At 41.0% G+C, this 17,427-nt stretch overlaps 1 protein-coding gene across 2 annotated transcripts in view; it reads right to left on the bottom strand.

Moving 5' to 3' along the window:
- Positions 1-16,410: 16,410 nt before the first annotated feature.
- The window catches only part of NKAIN3 (sodium/potassium transporting ATPase interacting 3), a 346,639-nt gene continuing 345,622 nt past the window's right edge, over positions 16,411-17,427 (bottom strand). For both annotated transcript variants that reach the window (XM_069004845.1, XM_069004846.1), the window contains one exon: positions 16,411-17,376. In XM_069004845.1, coding sequence (XP_068860946.1) covers positions 17,363-17,376 — 14 coding nt within the window. In that variant the 3' untranslated portion in view covers positions 16,411-17,362. The remainder of the gene's footprint in view (positions 17,377-17,427) is intronic.

Below are 17,427 nucleotides of genomic sequence, written 5' to 3'. Positions count from 1 at the left end.
ATGGTTCTTTCCTTGGAACAGTGAGGAAAGTATGGGGACGGTTTGGATAACTTCCCAGTTGTGTGTCATCCCCACATTGCCCTTATGAGTCAGGAGCCCTGAGAGAGAAATGGCTGTGTGTGTAATCAGGTGGCTGAAGTCTGCATGCCAGTGCTCACTCAGGAATGTTTGAGTTTGAGGTGGGAAAGTGTACACAAGATTTCAGTCACTTTTATCCCAGTAAATAACATTTTATGAGGGGGTTTTTGTTTGTTTTTTTTTCTTCTGAGGAGTTCTCATTTATGTATCTGGTGATGGTGTTACCAGAAAAGCTATGGGAATTGGCTAGGATCCAAGTCCCATTAAGGTTTCTAAATGCCTTTTCAAATTATTATGCTTTGAGTACTTACATGGAAGACAGATTGACAGATACTGTGAAGTGATTGATTACCTTGCCTTATTAGCCTTGTGTCTTTCTCCAGGGCAGGCCTCTTCTCTAATCCACTGCTTATTTATAGGGCAAGTAGTGCCCAGGGCCACCTGTTGATAAGGATACTGTTCCAGCTTTCATCACTTCCTCATTGTGTTTGTATCTGTTTCATAATGTAAGCAGTATGTTTTAAGAGCCAGCTTTCTCTGTCAGTTCTTATATAACCAAAAAATTTTCCAAAACCCTTTCAATGCAACAAAAGTCTAGACCATTTAAAAATAGCTGTCACTATTTGGAGGAGCACTTGAACAAAGCATTTGCTCCAGACTTAAGAAAAAAACCCCTCAGATCCTCTGATTTTCAGAAATGTAGTGAACAAGCATCCCTTGCAACTGAGCTTTCCGTAAACTGAAAAGCAAAAAGCAGAAAACCAAAAAGGTTGAAAGGAGTAAATTCTAGCAGTTGTTGCTACTAAGCATCAAAACCATCAGGTTGAATACTGTGGACTGTTTTTGGCTGGGGTAGAGTTAATTCTTTTCACATAGTTTGGATGTGACTGTGGTTTGGATTTGTGCTGATACAGGGCTGGTAATGCAGGGATGTTTTAGTCACTGCAGAGTAGGGTTCACAACCTCCAGGCCTTCTTGCTTCTCACCCCACCCACCAGCACGAGGGCTGGGGGTGCACAAGGACTTGGGAGGGGACACAGCCGAGACAGGTGACCCCAACTGACCACAGCAATATTCCATAACATATGGCACCATTCTCAGCATATAGATGTGGGGGAAGAAGGAAGGAAGGAGATGACATTTGGAGTGATGGCATTTGCCTTCCCAAGTGGCTGTTAGACACGATGGAGCCTGGCTTTTCCCGAGATGGCTGAACACCTGCCCACTCCTGGGAAAGGGTGAATGAGTTCTTAGGGTTGCTTTGCTAACATGTGCAGATTTTGCTTTACCCGTTAAAGGGCCTTTATCTCAACCTATGAGTTTTCTCACTTTTATTCTTCTGATTCTCCCCACCACCCGTCTGTGGGAGGAGGGAGTGGCTGTGTGGATCTTTGTTGCCAGCTGGGCTTGAATCACAGCAGCTTGTGACTCTGCAGCTCCCAAGCTTCCCCTGATGATCTCTTTCACTCTGTGTATACAAGTTCAAGAGCTGATGTTATATGTGTGTAGTTTCTTGCAATTTTCCTGAAGAATAGATCAGCAAGACCAGAAAGACTAAAATAGCAATTTTCTAGCTAGAAGCACATTAGGAAATTAATTTCTCCCTGTGACTTCTTGAGGCACCAATATAAACTGGTTATAATGACCTTAATACAACTGCAGAAGTGGAAGTTGGAACTTCATATCCCTGTACTTGACCAGGATTTACTCAGCAGCTCTTGCACTAATAACTCCTAAGGACCTGCTTTTTCAAAAGACAATGGGACATATTATTGTGACTAATTACTCGATTATTATTGTATCAATTACTAATTGTTAATATATTATTAGGTTTAATTAATAATAAGGTTGTTAGTGTTATAGAGGAGACATACGCTGAAGTGAGGAGTGTACAGACAATTTCTGAGATTTTTCCAAAGAGACCATGTCAGAATGGAAGTACTCCAAAGTTTTTGGCCAAACCCATTCTCACCCTGGATGGAGTTAGTCCTTTCCATCTTTATAGGCTTCTAAATTCATTGCTAGCATTTAAACTGTTGTACCACCCATGGAGGCCATTTGCAGGATCTAAAAGCAGATCTAACCATGTCTTGGAGTTCCTGAGGAAAAGAGAGAAACCTGAGGGACCTATTATCTGCTTTGCTTTAATCTGAGGTATTTGTACTGATTATTAATGTTTGCAAGAAGCATCTCAGTCTACCACTTCAACAAAAAGTACCAGTAATTCTTTTGTTTCTGGAGTTACCACCAAAACAGTTTTTAATGTTCTTTATGCCACTAAGCTGAACACAACAAAATTTTCCTCTTACTAGGAACAGAAGCTAGTTCCCTGTTCATCCCTAGGCTCTTAAACTTTGCTTAAGTTTCTCATCAAACTCAGGATGAGTTTTTTCCCATCCCTGTAGTTTTCCTGCTTTGGTTCTTGCACACTGTGCTACCTTGTGGCTCCTTAGGGAGTTTAATTACCTTACCAGAACTTCAAGTCAGCAATTACTCCTTCTTCCAGCAACAGCTGCCATAGTCTTCCCAAATTACTGTTCTGCTTCCGATGCTTGCAAGTGAGAGAACTGGCTCCATGAACACACGAGATGTTTGAGCAAGCCCAGCAGCTCCCTGGCCAGTGTGTGTCAGCTGTAGCTGAAGCTCAAGCCATCCCAGCCTGTAATAATACAAATGTCTTTCATGTCCTTTTATTCTTAGCTATCAAGACCCTTGCCCTCCCTTAGCTGCATTTGCAAGGTTTCCCTAAGAAACCTGTTCAGAATCCGTCAGCAGTTTTCTCTTTGTTTTCTACACCTGCGGAGTCAGGCACATGAAAGGAATTAATCTGGATTAATCTCCAACTGTTTTAACAAAAAGCAAAACTTGAGGTGAGAATACACTGTAGCTTTTAAGATATGCTTAAAAATGAGTGGGGAAAAGTTATGGTACAGATGAAATATGTATCTTTATACATTAATTTTATTTTAAGAGTAGTTGAATTGCATCACAGCAGTGGGGGAATACCAGTCCAGACAATAGTATCTGTTCGAACAACAGGGCTTGCTGGGCATCTTTTGTTTTCCCAGATTTCTCAGTTGAGCATTTTATTGCTGAGTCCAGGCTATTTTATAATATACTACCCTTTTGGCAGCCATTCCTACAATGTCTCAGCATAGATGGTGATGGTCACACTATGACTTTGGTGCTTAACCCAGTATGTCTCCCTCTGAGGCTTGGCTGCTTGAATTGCATGGGGCAAGAATACATGTCATGTGCCAGGTGAGGTTTGACAAGTCAGGGTTTCACAAAACACACCAAATCTGCCATGTCTCACTCATGTTTACACAAATTAGGAGAGTTTCGATTTCCCAAGAGCAGAGCAAGCCCGAGGCTCATACCCTGCACTGCCACACCAGTGAGTGCAGACACATGCACAAAGCTTGCCATGAATTTGTGCGGTTCAAAAGGACTTAAAGTGACATTCAGGAAGGTTGCAAGGTGCCAAATAATGTTCTTAATTTCATTCTTTATGAGAGATAAAATTAATACCTATGTAAAACAATGAAATGACTTCTATGTAGAAATTATATCCAAGGAGGATGGTGGTGACCATGATAAACCTCCTGGGCATTCACTGAAATGAAATGCTCATCCATGCAGTGGCGTTGCTAACAAAGCCTATGTGTATTTTGAATTCCCAACCTATCTGGTTTCTGGATGACAGGAAGCAGATGTCTCGTGGGATCAGTTGTCCCCAGGCTGAGGAGTGGGAGCATGTTTATACAGTGCCAATTGGGCTAGGGTTTACCATGGGAAGAAAAAAAATCCTGTTAAAAAACAAAACAAAACCAAAGCTGCCTTCAGAAGAGAGCTTGACTGTCCTGCTTAGTTCTCAGTTACAAGACAGATGACCCCATATGGTAAAAGAAGGTCTAGATTCACATTTTTCTTATGAACTTTGCTGCAGCCTCTAAATCACTACCCCACATCATTTTTATTTCTTTAGCACAGTTTATCTCCTGCTAAGCTTGCCATGACTTCAGTGCAAGCTTTTTTAACTCATGGCCATAATGTTGAAAAATATAATACAGACAGATGGATGATTAATTGTACGAGAAGCAATTAAAAAGAAAAATTATCTCATACTTTCATGAGTAGCAGGATTTTTGGTAGTTATCTTGTTCTCTGTGTCCTGTAGAACTTCCTGATAAATTATCATCTAGATACCAAGACTTCAAACCAGACAAGAAAAATTAAAGAGCTTCATTTGTGCAATTTGAAATTAGACAGTAGCACTAAAAAATAAAGGCAATTAAAAATTGGGATGTCTCAGCTGCCTGATTAAACATCTAACAAGATGCATGACTGACACTCCTCTCCAATCTTTATTTATTTGTTTATTATTAAAAAGCTCCTCAGATGTGTATAAGCCATCTGCTGTTCTCAGATCTCTGAGCCTTGGTATATTATGCATCTGCAGAGCATTTTGATGCCATTAACTATGGAAATCTGAGAACGAAAACTTCCAGTAGAAAAAGCTGATGCTTTCTAGACATTTCTGATTAAGGCCCAATCTTTCCTCTTTTGTCCCCAACAGCTCTATTCTGATCATTACAGCCAAGCTGCAGACTGCTTTGGTGTGAGAAATAACACTGGCCAAGTGACAGCAGCCAGGCTGCATCCTTCTCAATGTGTTTGGGATACTTATCCTGGTTATTTCCTCAGCTCACTGCAGAAGCTTCCACCTGGAGATGGGGCCCTGGTTCAGCCACAGGACTACAGAGCAGCTTGGAGCCTAGATCATGGTGTGGTGAACATCATGGTCTAACAGTGCCAGGGTGGGCAGGAGAGCATGACAGTCTGTGGGGAGTTTCAGATGGAGGAGGGAGCTCTGTCTGCTGCTGTCAGACAGCCCAGGCAGGGACTCATTCAGATGAGCATCCCAGCTGGTTCCCAGCTGGTTCCCAGCTACACAGCCTCTGTCACAACTACAGTAAGCTGAACCATGCCTTAGCACTGCCCCTTCCCCTCTTGCAAGGGCAAGGAAAGCCCACAAGCCTTCCTCGGCACAAGCATGGTTCCAGTGAGGTGTGGGAGGAAGCCCAGCCTCGGTCAGCTTCATCCAGACCTGCCATGCAGCTGTCAGTGAGCTGCCATCCTCTCTCTGACTCCGTTTGCCTTCCTACCTACTGTGCCTTCTGCTGAAAGCTGTTGTACGTTTCTACAGTAACGAGCTGAGATCTGCTGGGAGAGCTGCTGTATTACAGCAAACATATGGAAATGGGAAGAAATACATCAGCACCATGAAAGAAACTGGCCCTTAGCTCCTGGATGGAAGCTGAAGCAAGACATGGCAATTGCAGTCTGTTAACGTTGAGTTACTTCAGTCAATTCCCACTTGACTTGTGTTTTTGATTTGAACATGTACCTGTGGCTTTCAGTCATGTGCCTGCCTGCCAGTATCTGAAAGATATAAATCCCAGCCTTGTGGATGGGGATGGAATTGTTATCTATCATTTGACCTTTGGTGTTACTAATCTCCTTCCACCAGTAAAATTCCAGGAGAATTCCTTAACTCTGTGAGCCTGCTATGTAGAAGCAATGCTGTGGGCCTCTTCAAGCCCCCTGAGGGAAAAGGTGGTGGTGAGGACGTACCACTCTGATAAGTAAGATGTAATTCCACCATACCAGGCCCCATCACATCATAGAAATGTCTTTCTCTGAGGCATTGACCTGTGCTCACCTTCCCCCCTCCATCAGCTCATGGAGGAGAAATCACTGGTGCCACGCAGCAAAGATTTTATTTCACTAAAGAAGAAGGTGAGACTGGAGCATGTTACTTCTCATTTGTGAAGTATGAAACCAATTTTCACATCAAACCCTCTATGACTTGGGCTGCTCTTTACCTACAGCTGCACCAGGACTTCCCACTCACCTTGCAGGAGTAGCCAGGACCTGGTGCAGATATGTGAAGCAGAGTGAGCTAGATACATCTGAAGAGGTGGATGAGAGTTACAGAAGCTGACAGGTGTGAAGAACAGCTGTGGAGATTATCCAAATGTCTTGCTGGGTCCAGGTTTTGATTTTTATTACTGGCACTAGGGCTAGTTTCAAAGGCAGGCAACTTCCTATAGCTGTCTGCAGGGTTGCCCAAAGAAGCACATGCTGTATAGCATTACTCATGATGTGCCTTGTAGCACCAGACTTAATTTTACTGTACCAATAGTCTGTATATCCATACTGAACAAATCAAGGGTTGGTTGTTTGCAGCTGGATCAAAGCTAATACTCACTACGAGCCAAACCACCCAAAAGATTAGGAGATTACTAGAAATCTGGGAAATATTCCTAGTCCTCAGATTGTGAACCCAAGTGGTACCAAGCAGGTGCAATTTCTGGACGGGGGGAAATGACCATGAAGTAGCCCTACACAAAGGATCTCCCTAATTTAAATTCTGTTTCGCCATGTCAGTTTTTGCACTGTATTTTTTCTTGTACACCTCTTTATTGCAGTGGGGTTTTTGGCAAAGTCTTTTTGTCTGCTTTGTAAAAACATTTAATAAATTCTTCTGGGTTTTGTTTGATTTTGCAAAAATAATAACAGCAAACCAACATAGCACTGAGTTTTGAGGAGGGCAATGGGATGTCATGAGGTGTAACTGCAGCAGGCACACAGAGTACTACTGCTCACTTTTTGACTAAGTACTGAAGTGGAAGCAAAGTCTGGGAGTCTGAGGACTGTGTCATATTTCCTTACAGTGTTTTTAATCTGCTTCAAGTGTTTGAAAGCACTCTTAACTACAATGAAGAATAGTATCTTTCTACTTGAATCTTTCAACCTATTCCATGGATGGTTTTATGGCTTACGGTGTTTTTTGTTTGTTTGGGGTTTTGGTGCTGTGTTTATTTGTTTCATAGTTTTGGTAGGTTTATTTTCTTTTTGTTTGGATTTTTTCTTACTTTTCACCTGAGGGAAAAAGAGCTGCAGGTAAAAACCCAGTCCTGTAAATGACGTGTTATTTTTAGTTCCTGAACTCTGCTATGCTTAATTAGTTTATGCAGCTGGAAATGAAAAAGAAAATGCCATGCCCTACAGCAATCTGTTCATGTATAGCACCTAATATCTTAAATCCCTTCATTTGTCTCTAAAGAATACCCATTAAAGTTGTGTGTGAAGAAAACAGCACAATCCATTGTATATAATCCTCAGACTTAAAAAAGTATTTGTACTTTTTATGTAAGTGGACATCTTCACAGTCAACCTGCACACACCCATAACATGCCTGGAAATAGGCACCAGAAACCTAAATGCAATGGAGGAATCCCACCCTCTCTGCTGGTTTCCTGCATAGCTCTTTCTATCCTGTTGTGTTTGCTCCTCTCACAGTCCATGGAATTAACCCTTCTGTGACTGGCTTATTTTTTCTAAATTGCCTCTTCTCTCTGAATATGGAATATTCCCTTTCTTACATCTTTAAAAATTCTTGTCCCTGGCCCGTGCCAGCCTTGCCAGGACTCTGAGCCAGCCTGACTGAAAACCATGCTGAGGAGACAGTGACAATGCCACAGCAGTGGTGGGCAAGGGTTTGTGCTGAGGCCCTGTCCAGCACCAGGGCACTGGGTGATGCAGAGCCTGAGCAGCTGCTGGGCCCTCAACTTTACCAACCGCAGCTGTGGGCAGACCCTGGGCCCCCTCTCCAGACTAGACTTGAGGGAACAGGGGAAAAATGAAGGAGTTTGATGACAGCGCAAGTTTGCTTTTGGATTGAGGTATAGCCTTGGTCCTTTGTCTTTGCAACCACATGACCATCTGGAGTCAATGGAATTGAATCTAGGTGTCCTGGGAACTACTACTATGGCTTCCATACCTTGTAGTCAGAAGGTCCACTAAATGAAATAAGCAAAATTCAAATAACATCCTGTTTCTGTGAGCAAGTGCTACACAGCTATTATTATTCTGTTTTCACAGAGGAGTGTGATACCAAGTGATTAAATATGACAGAGCAAGTCCCACGGTGTCACAGCCGCAATACAATGAGGGCCCTTAGGTTGAGGTCTCACTCAGCAGGCAGAGCTGCTGTTTCAGAGAAGTCCCAGGGCACAAAGAGAAAAGGTCTGCATTTTCTTCTTGTTTTTCCAGTTAGGCTTGGACTTCAGAGTTACAACTGTGTTAAAATAAATAGCCACATCTATTGAGGAAGTTGAGTCTTCATTCTTCTCCAGAAGGACAAAGACATATCTACATACCATTAATTACTGATGCATTGGCCCAAGCAAGTTTTCATCAGCCATTTTAAATGTCTTTATAGGGAATGTGAGCGCTTTCAGAAGATAACTTTTGGAGTATATATTCCAGTCAGCTCCAGGAAGTCATCTGTGTGTAATTTGGAAGCAGAAATTGTATTTATTAAGGAGTCCCCACTTCCAACATGCTGCCTAATGTTATGCAAAATTATATGTCACACAGAGCAGATCAAGAGTCGTAATAGTTACACTAGATGAACAGAATGAATCTTAAAAGGTACAGAGCCAGTCCTGCAATACATTATTCATGGCTGGCCAAATTAGCTCCAGGAGCTGGAAGTAAGGGAAAACAGGGAAAATTTATAGCTTTCTTTACTGTCCAAAAATTTTGACTCCAATATTGCATTTGCTTTTTGCATGTTTTCCTTCCTTAAGCAACCTCTGGAAAGAAGTTTCAGAGTGATGAGATATTTCTTCTTGGAAATTCAAGAGCTTACAATATTTTTGAACAAAAACATTAATACTACTGCAAAAACTTTATTAAATAAAAGTATTTTGTTTTGCTGTAACTATCAATTGATCCTGAGCAGGAAATTAGTGGTATTTTTTCTGATGAGGCTGGAATTTTAATTTATTTGCATAGTAAGTCATCATTTAAAAATATGAACTTTCTGGCAATATAGAGAAATGAGGACACTCCCTAAATGTATCAGTAATTTTGTGCTGCAGATTTCTGCTCCAAGAAGTGTATTCCCTGGACAAAAGGGATAGAATCCATCCATAGCCTTTCTAGACATATAAATCGAAACTATTTTATTATCTCTGAGTTTGCATCAAAAATCAGGGCACAGACCTTTTTTCAATTGCATTAATAAGAGAACCTGAATATTCAAAATACAAACAGTGCCACACTTTCACATTCACTTTTACAAAAAGTTAACCTATAAATCTCTTTCTGAGAGATAACCAAGGTAAGGTTTCTCTATCCCCTGCCATGATGAAAGACTGTGGTTCTCTCTCGAAGAGGGATTTTAAACTATGCAGTCATTTCCCATGTGTCTTGGAGAGGTCATCTGGTTTGTGAGTTAACCAAGTCATAGGAAAAACTCTGAAGACCTAACTTCTTCATGCCTCATTTCCACTTCTCAAGATACCATGTGTGTGCGTCTAATTCATAAATTTTTCTTTAAATATGTTTTTACTTTATCTACATTTCCTCAGACGCTCAGAAGCTGACCATACTCTGAATTTTCTGAGGCCAAATACGTTTCATTGAAAGATTAAGACAGTAAAACCACAGGATTTGGAAGTACATTTGTTTCACATTTCTCTGACTTTGGGTTGGACTGAGGTGCCCAAATTAAAGCTTGATTATCACAAACCTCACATAACAGGAAGAGAGACACAGCTCCTTTCCTCCTGCTCCTTTGCTACTGTCAGGCCACTGGACTGCTAAACTTTAATATTTTGTATTAAAAATGCCCAAGCTTAAATAATATTACTCTATTTCTATTTATGCATGCGCCATCTGAGTCTAACCCATTGATTTTAACAAACATTTTCTCCAAAGTACCTTTAGTGTAGCTGAGAGTCTGGCCATCACCTGACTGACTGCACTCCAGGTCACATAGATTCAGCCAGCTTCCATTTCTACTTTGGGTAATTTATTCTAATGGAAAAATATAACCCAGTCTTTGCTAGTGAACTCTTGACTCAAGTGAAAATCATGTTCTTCTGAGGCTCTGAGTTTTTTTTTACCTTAACACTTTTAGGTCACGGTAAAATCCAAGTTCAGTAATTAAATGTATGCTATATACATCCAAGACTGTAATTTCATGTTAGTTATCCAGTTGTAACTAAACATTATGTCATGTTGTTAAAGAGGCAAAGAGATACTTCCTGAAGTGGATAACAGTGTGTTCTTCCAGATAATGGCAACCTTCTGAAACAAGCTAAACATAGAAACCACAGGAGAAGGCATTTATGGGCTACTACCAGGTCAATATCGAATTATATGTTATGCTAGCAATATATTTGCAGTAAAGCAGCAAATTCAGCTGTTAAAAGGAGATGTGTTTTGCAGTGCTTAGTCTTGATGCATAATTCACAGACTTGATATTAGCACTCTGCAGTGATTGATCCCAGTGGGGCTTCTGACATTTCAGCAATATGTACTAATAACTGAGATGTGCTACTCTTTTTCCTCTGCTGTATTTCTGAAAACAGCACTGAGTGTGGTGGTATTTCCACCACTAACCATGAGGTGGCATATCGTGCTCAGCAGAACAGCGTCAAACTTTCCTTTTAATATTCCTTTGTACATCCCATTTCTTGGCATATTAGGTTTCAATGGTGAAAGACAGGCTGTAAAATAAGTTGAGCTTTTAGAAACCCTACTCTGTTACAAAAGCAATGACACAGATACATATTTGTGTGCTTGTATTTTGTGGTGCCTTTCATTCTAGTAAATAATCATTTTGAGCATTTTGCTACACGGTGATGTTAAAAATAAAGATCACTGTTCTTTTCCTTTTTTTCACTTTGCTTTCCACTACAGAGTTCTGTTTTTAGTGTGCTGCCTTTTGTAAGGCTGATTTCTTTATTTCCCCAAATCTATTTTTTAGGGCCCCTTTCAGTGCTTGCCTGTCCAGGCTTGATTTTTCCTTTCAGATTATTGTGATGCGAAATAGGTTTGATGAGGTTAAACTAGCCACAAGTCTAATTTCTTACTAACTAGGCAGATTAATAGAAGTGTCTTTTAAATCAGATACATATTATACATCTGTTACCTACATACCTGAATTTAATACTTCCCCAAGCACACAGTTTACCTTAGGTGAAGTCCTAGTTTAGATAAGATTTTTTTTTTCCAGAGGGCATGAATTTAGTATTTCATCATCAAAAACACCTCAGGACTCATTTCTTGAGATCAGCTTTTTGTATTTTTTTGGGGTCAGGGAGGGCCCTGGCCAGGCACAGACACAACCACAGCACAGCATAGGTGAGCACCACAGCCCAGGACCAAGGCTTAAATCCAGGTAAATGCAGCCCCAGAGCACAGCAGGGGAGAGGTCCCGTGAAGTTTCCCAGGGCTATTCTCCAGGAGGCTGCTGCAGGGTGCAGAGCCCAGGGGTGAGACCTGCTGTGACAGTCACAACTCGGGTCTCCTCCACAGATGCCAGCCAGTGCTGGCACTAGGATGGGTCCTGGGGGTGCTTCCATGGGTGGGCAACGATCTCCACTGGTGTTCTCCAAACCTCTAAATGCTTGTAGGAAAACTTCCTGCAGCAGTCCAGACATATCCTCCTCTAAACTTCAGGGAAAACAGATTTATTTGAATTATAAAGCCTTTGGAAACCAAACCATGACTGTGAATATATATATATCACACACCTGAAGGTCTGGCTGCAATTTATAAGCCAGGGAGTTTTACTTGCCAAGAAAAAACCCCAGAAATTGCAATGTGGATTATAAATATGACATCAAGGTTGTTTAAAAAAGCTGTTTGCTTGCATTTACCCCAGCACTTGGGACTCTACCTGCTTGCCACCCCAGTTCTGGCTATACAGATAAAGCAGCATAAGAACACACCAGTGACATTTTATTGAATAGTAGGGGCCAACATGAGAAGCTGATTTCTTTGCTCGTGTGTAGCACAGTTGTCATTCCAAATACATCACGTGCTAGGGGATGCTGTAGCCCCTCCTTGTATATGATGCTCTACTAATTGGGCAGGTACGCAATGTTGTGGAAAATGAGAAATTAGATTACTCTTGGAATCACATTCAGCCAAACTTAAAATTCAAGCTTCAGCAAGTCTGCTTGGCACTGACTCACAGAAGTGTTTGGAAAGCATGGTTGCATTTGGATGGTGTGAAATAAATAGGAAACTGGGACAGAAAGCTTGAAGAAGTGATATTGGGTCCTAGGGGAATAAGCAAAACAAGGAGAATCTTTTTTGCATTCCTGGTATTATTTATGCATGGCTGCTGCATAGTGAGACTATCTTCAGAGTCTGTTGCTGGTTTTGAGAGGCAACAGACCCTGCAAGGGCAGCTATTCCACAAAGCTGGCACATCCAGGACTCTGTTCTGTGAGTGATGAGCAGGTACTCATGTGGAAGCAGGAATTAAATCCAGATGTTTAATTTGTTTAAAATCAAAGAGAATCATTCAAACTATGACTTCTGTGAAGGAAGTGGAAATTATGTCAAGAAACAGTCATTTATCAGTAGATAAATAAAGATGGTTTGCCAGCCTGGGAAAACAGCACAACTTATATGTAGTTGTCAAAAACAGCAAGCAGTACAGGCTAGACCTGCACCCTCAGCTGCTAAATAATTATTTAGGGTCCTGAACAGCCTTGTGTCCCCTTACAGTGAAGCAGAGTGCTGCTGGTAATGCTGGGTGATCAGAGTTGACATGCTGGGAACACACTACCAGCAGGCAATGCAGACATAGCTCTAAGGGGCAAACACTGCAGCAGTAATCTTAATATGAAATACCTTCTTTCTGGGCCCATTTTCACAGACCTGAGTTCCCTGATTATCTATAACACACGTATTAGTTTGCTCATGAAGCCTCTGCAAACTAATGAATCTTTCAGGCTGATCCCCAGTTACAATTGCAGGGGTAGTCAGCTCCCTGTACAGAGTCAGGAGAGAGACCACTTCTTTAGTGCTGCATTGGTAAGGGCACCCTCCACCTTACGTAACTCTAACCCACCTGACATGACCTCAGGGTGCAGCCCAGCCACCCTGCTGGAAAAGTGCTATCCTGGCAGGACACAACATGACCCCATCACTGTGTTGGGCACTAAGGAGCAGGTTTCTGTCAAAATGCCCAGAATAGCAGGTAAGAGATGAACTCATTTGTGAAAAACATCCTGCTGACATTGAAGCCTTACACGGATGGAACATTCTCCCAACATGAAATTTTTTTATTGTCTAAAAGAGCTGCCAGGTTGTAATTTGCTATAATTAAACTAGATGAGGCTGATACTGGAAGGAGGCAAGCCAATTAGTTTGGGATGTCAGTTTTTGTTTTCCACTGTCAAAGTCTGTTAAAGGACCTTGATAGATTGCTGGGTTGGCTTTTTCAACTCGATAATCCGCATGTGAAAGACCAGCAGGCAGCTGGGTGCAGAGAAGCACATTGCAGTCAGTGTTGAGCAAAGGCTGCACCTGCCAACGTGGTGCTCAGAGGAGACAATGGTGTTGCAACGCCCGAGCTGTGGGCAGCTGGAGGAAGAGGTGAAACTCAGGATCCAAACATGGAGAATAGGCTTGCATGTGAATGAAGAAAGCCTGCACTTGAAGTTGTTTCGGCCAAAATCTGCCATTTTTTGGTGCAAAACTACAGGCTTTTTAGTGGCCCAACTATGTGTTCTCAGGTTTTAAACAGGAGAAGTTATTATTGTTGCATGCTAACCAGCAACCATACCCCTAGCTTCAAACTCCAATTAATAATATATGGTAAATACCATCTTCTTAATCAAAGAGTCACAGAATCAATTATGTTGGAACAGACCTCTGAGGTCATTGAGTCCAACCTGTGACCAAACACCACCACCTCAACTAGACCATGGCACTGAGTTCCACGTCCAGTCTTTCCTTAAACACCTCCAGGGATGGTGACTGCACCACCTCCCTGGGAAGCCCATTCCAATGTCTAATTATCCTTTCTGTGAATAAATTGTTCATGATGTCCAACCTAAACTCCCCCGGTGCAGTTTAAGACTCTGTCCTCTCATCCTATCACCAGCTGCCTGGAAGAAGATACTGAACCCCACTTGGCTACAACCTTCTTTCAGGGAGTTGTAGAGAGTGATAAGGTCATCCCTGAGACTCCTTTTATTCAGTCTAAACAGCCACAGCTCTCTCAGCTACTCCTCATAAGACTTGTGCTCCAGACACTTCACCAGTTTCGTTACCCTTCTCTGGACAATGTCATCTTCTTCACTACTGAAAACAAGCAGTTATTGGATAAAATCAGGCATCAATTCCCATGGGTTTAACTGGTAGAGCTCTGTTGAATATTAACTATAATAATGTCATATCTTAGCACTAAAAAACCACAGTAATCCAGGCTGTGAACTCTTTCATTTTAGAGAGTACCTTCAGATCAAAACTGAATTTCAAAAAATTTACTTCAAATTTTATGTTAAAAATCTCTATGGATGTGGAAGAGTACAACCAATAATTACAGAAATTGTAATATATAGTCACTGTATGTCACTGCACCAGGCAAAAATCTGTTAATATCTTGCTACAGTTTTTGTTTTCAGATCCTCAAGACATCAGCTGCTCTTTTAGGAAACTGGTGGTACCTGGCTCAGTCCTTAGTGAACATGTAGTGCCATATTTCTGCAGTCACATTCTCAGTTTTACTGTCAGTTAAAGTACTGTGGCAAATCTGTTTCTCTAAAAAACTGGAATTAAGAAGAAACTCAGGCAAAAAAAGTCTAAAAGTTTGAAGGACATATCTTCAGCTGGCCTAAATTGTAACAGTATGACTTATTAATGCCACCAGAACAGTTTGTAGCAACTGATAATCTCTGAGGTTTTAAGATTGTCAGCAAATTCTGTTTTGCAGTACAAACCTAGTCATTTCCTGAAATTGCATGGTTCAGTTAAGCTTAAGAAAACTATCCAAGTTTATTTCAAGAATCAACATTTATTTCCTGTGTAGCTGGCTGATCTGGGACTCACCTAGAACCTTACTGAAAGTATGTTTTGCCAGAATAAAAGAACTGCTACTCAAGGCTTCCTACAAAAATGTTTGCCAGTAAGTCCTACTATATTGCAGGACACAGCAATTAACAGTCAAATGCATTTATTATTCTCAAGATTTTTTTACCCCAACATGTACAACTTGATAGATACTATTTTGGGTGTCTCAGTTTAGAAAAGAATGACAGTTTCCTTTGGCATTTCAGTCTGCATTTTGGCTGGTTCTAATGAAGACAAATTCCTCTCAATCAGGATTGTTCTGTTCATTAAGTGAGTCAGATGGCACACTCACTGTATTGGTAATGACTCTGAGATTTTAAGTGCATCTGGGATATACTGGTTTGTGTTCCCCAGCTAAAAAGTGAACAATATTTCAAATGGAAGAGAACTCAGGTTCTGTCTTTTGCAGAAGTTTTGTGACATGTACACAGTTCTGAAGAACCTACGGAAAGACAGGTTTTAGACACATTCAGACAATTTTGTAAAACACGGTCCAGCAGAAAATCAAACACACACTTCCAAATCCCTACCAGAACTGTGCAGAACTGTCATCAAGGCGGGTGTAGCACTCATTCCTGTTCTTCCCACCTGGTCCTGAGAGCAGCACTGGGTTCAGTTGAAGGCTTTTATTTGAGGTATATCCAGCCCCAGAAACACTAAAGAGGGTTTTTTTTTTCAGTTGCTATTTCTTGTTGACTTTGTCTTAATACTTACTTCACACTCGGTTTCAGGGAAGGTTAACCAAAGTTCAGGTTGTGTTTTCTCCAAAGTTGGTGAGGTCTTTAAGTTAACCAGCTGGAAAGCAGGTGGATGTACCACAAGATCCTTGTCACCTGAAAACGATATACTCTACTTCCATTGTACTTGTTAGCATCCCCAATAGTTTCATATTGGTAAATAGCACAGATTTTAGGAGGGAAAGAATCAAGACAAGATTTCTTCTAGCTCTCATCTGCTCAGACTTGAAAACACACGATACAAGAGAAGACTGTAAATTTAGGACCTAAGTGTTGTTTAGATCAGCTGAAGACTTCTTAGGGTATCTATGGAGGAACTTCATGGGCATCTGTTCAGCCTCTGGTGTGGAGGTAGAGAAACACATACCAGAAGGAACATCCTTCCTGGCTGTCCCACCAGTGAAATAATAAAGCAAAAAAAGTGCAAAACCACAAACAGCCTCAAAACCCTCATGATGTTTCTGCTCAATGTTGAGGCATATAGGCTCTGTGGAGAGACGTGACTCTCTGGGGCATACAAATCTACACAGCACTTTATATGGTAACTGAGATGAAAGAAACAAAGTGTTCTGTTAAAAAGACTCCCAGCTCTCCAGAGAAAATAGCTTTGTGTATCACTTTATGCTAGTGGTGACACAATAGAAAACAAAATACCACAGTTACATACATGTTCTTTGTCTAGAAGTATTTACAAATAACTTTACAAATTTTTACACACATTTTTCAGTTTTGCTTGTTTACTTTTAAATTAAGAGAAAAATTAGTCCCCAGAGGCTTCTAAGGCTTCAGTTGGTGCCTTGTACTGTACATTCATGCTTGGCTTCTTCCTAGGAGAAGGGAGGAAAGGAGTTTAAAAATGTGCAAATCACAGACATCTAAACAGCCCTAGGTTCCTAGAGACCGACATCCATTGAGCAGTTGTCCTACTTCTCTTCAAATCAGAGACAGCTACTTGTGATGGACTTGGGGCAAAGGAGATTAGGAAAGGAGAAGTCATATATGAATTGCAATAATTAGGTGAGTACATTAGTGTTTGCACATCTGGGTAAGAAGAGTCATAGATCAGCCCCTACTGCATTCAGCAGTTCAAACAATGCAAGGAGTGGACATTGTGAATTCTAAATACAGCATTGAAATGATCACTTGTACACTGCTAGAGTTTGACTCCTGCTGCATATTTTGGAGTCAAAATTACTGTTTACTGACACAATCTTGTCCAGGCACAGTATGATCCTTTCAGTCAAAAAATACTGATTTTATGAGAAAGACACACCCTCCTTCTAGTTTTCACAGGTTGTTTTCGTTTCATGCCTCAACACTAAACATTGTAAAAATATTGAAATTAAAAAAGAAAAGAATTTACAATTTACAAGTGTCCATATAAGTAAATTATTTAAAAATTCAATAGCATCTACAAGGATCTACGAAATAACAACGCTGATAATGACACTGAGCCTGTGGGAAGAACAATCCACATGCCGTGAGGAACGGATGTGGTGGGTTTCTTCCAGAACGATGAGTCACAAGGTTGGTCTTTTCTTCTAAAATCTGTTTCTTCAGCTACAGCAGCAGAAGTCTTGAGTCCATGTTCATTACTTACTTCGACCTAAAAAGCAGGATATATGAATTACTTACAAATGAAAACCTGTTTTGTTTA

Source organism: Aphelocoma coerulescens, chromosome 2, assembly GCF_041296385.1.
Source record: "Aphelocoma coerulescens isolate FSJ_1873_10779 chromosome 2, UR_Acoe_1.0, whole genome shotgun sequence".
Taxonomy (NCBI): Eukaryota; Metazoa; Chordata; class Aves; order Passeriformes; family Corvidae; genus Aphelocoma; species Aphelocoma coerulescens.
Note: the sequence above shows the minus strand (reverse complement) of the source record. Positions and strands in the feature narration are given on the sequence as shown.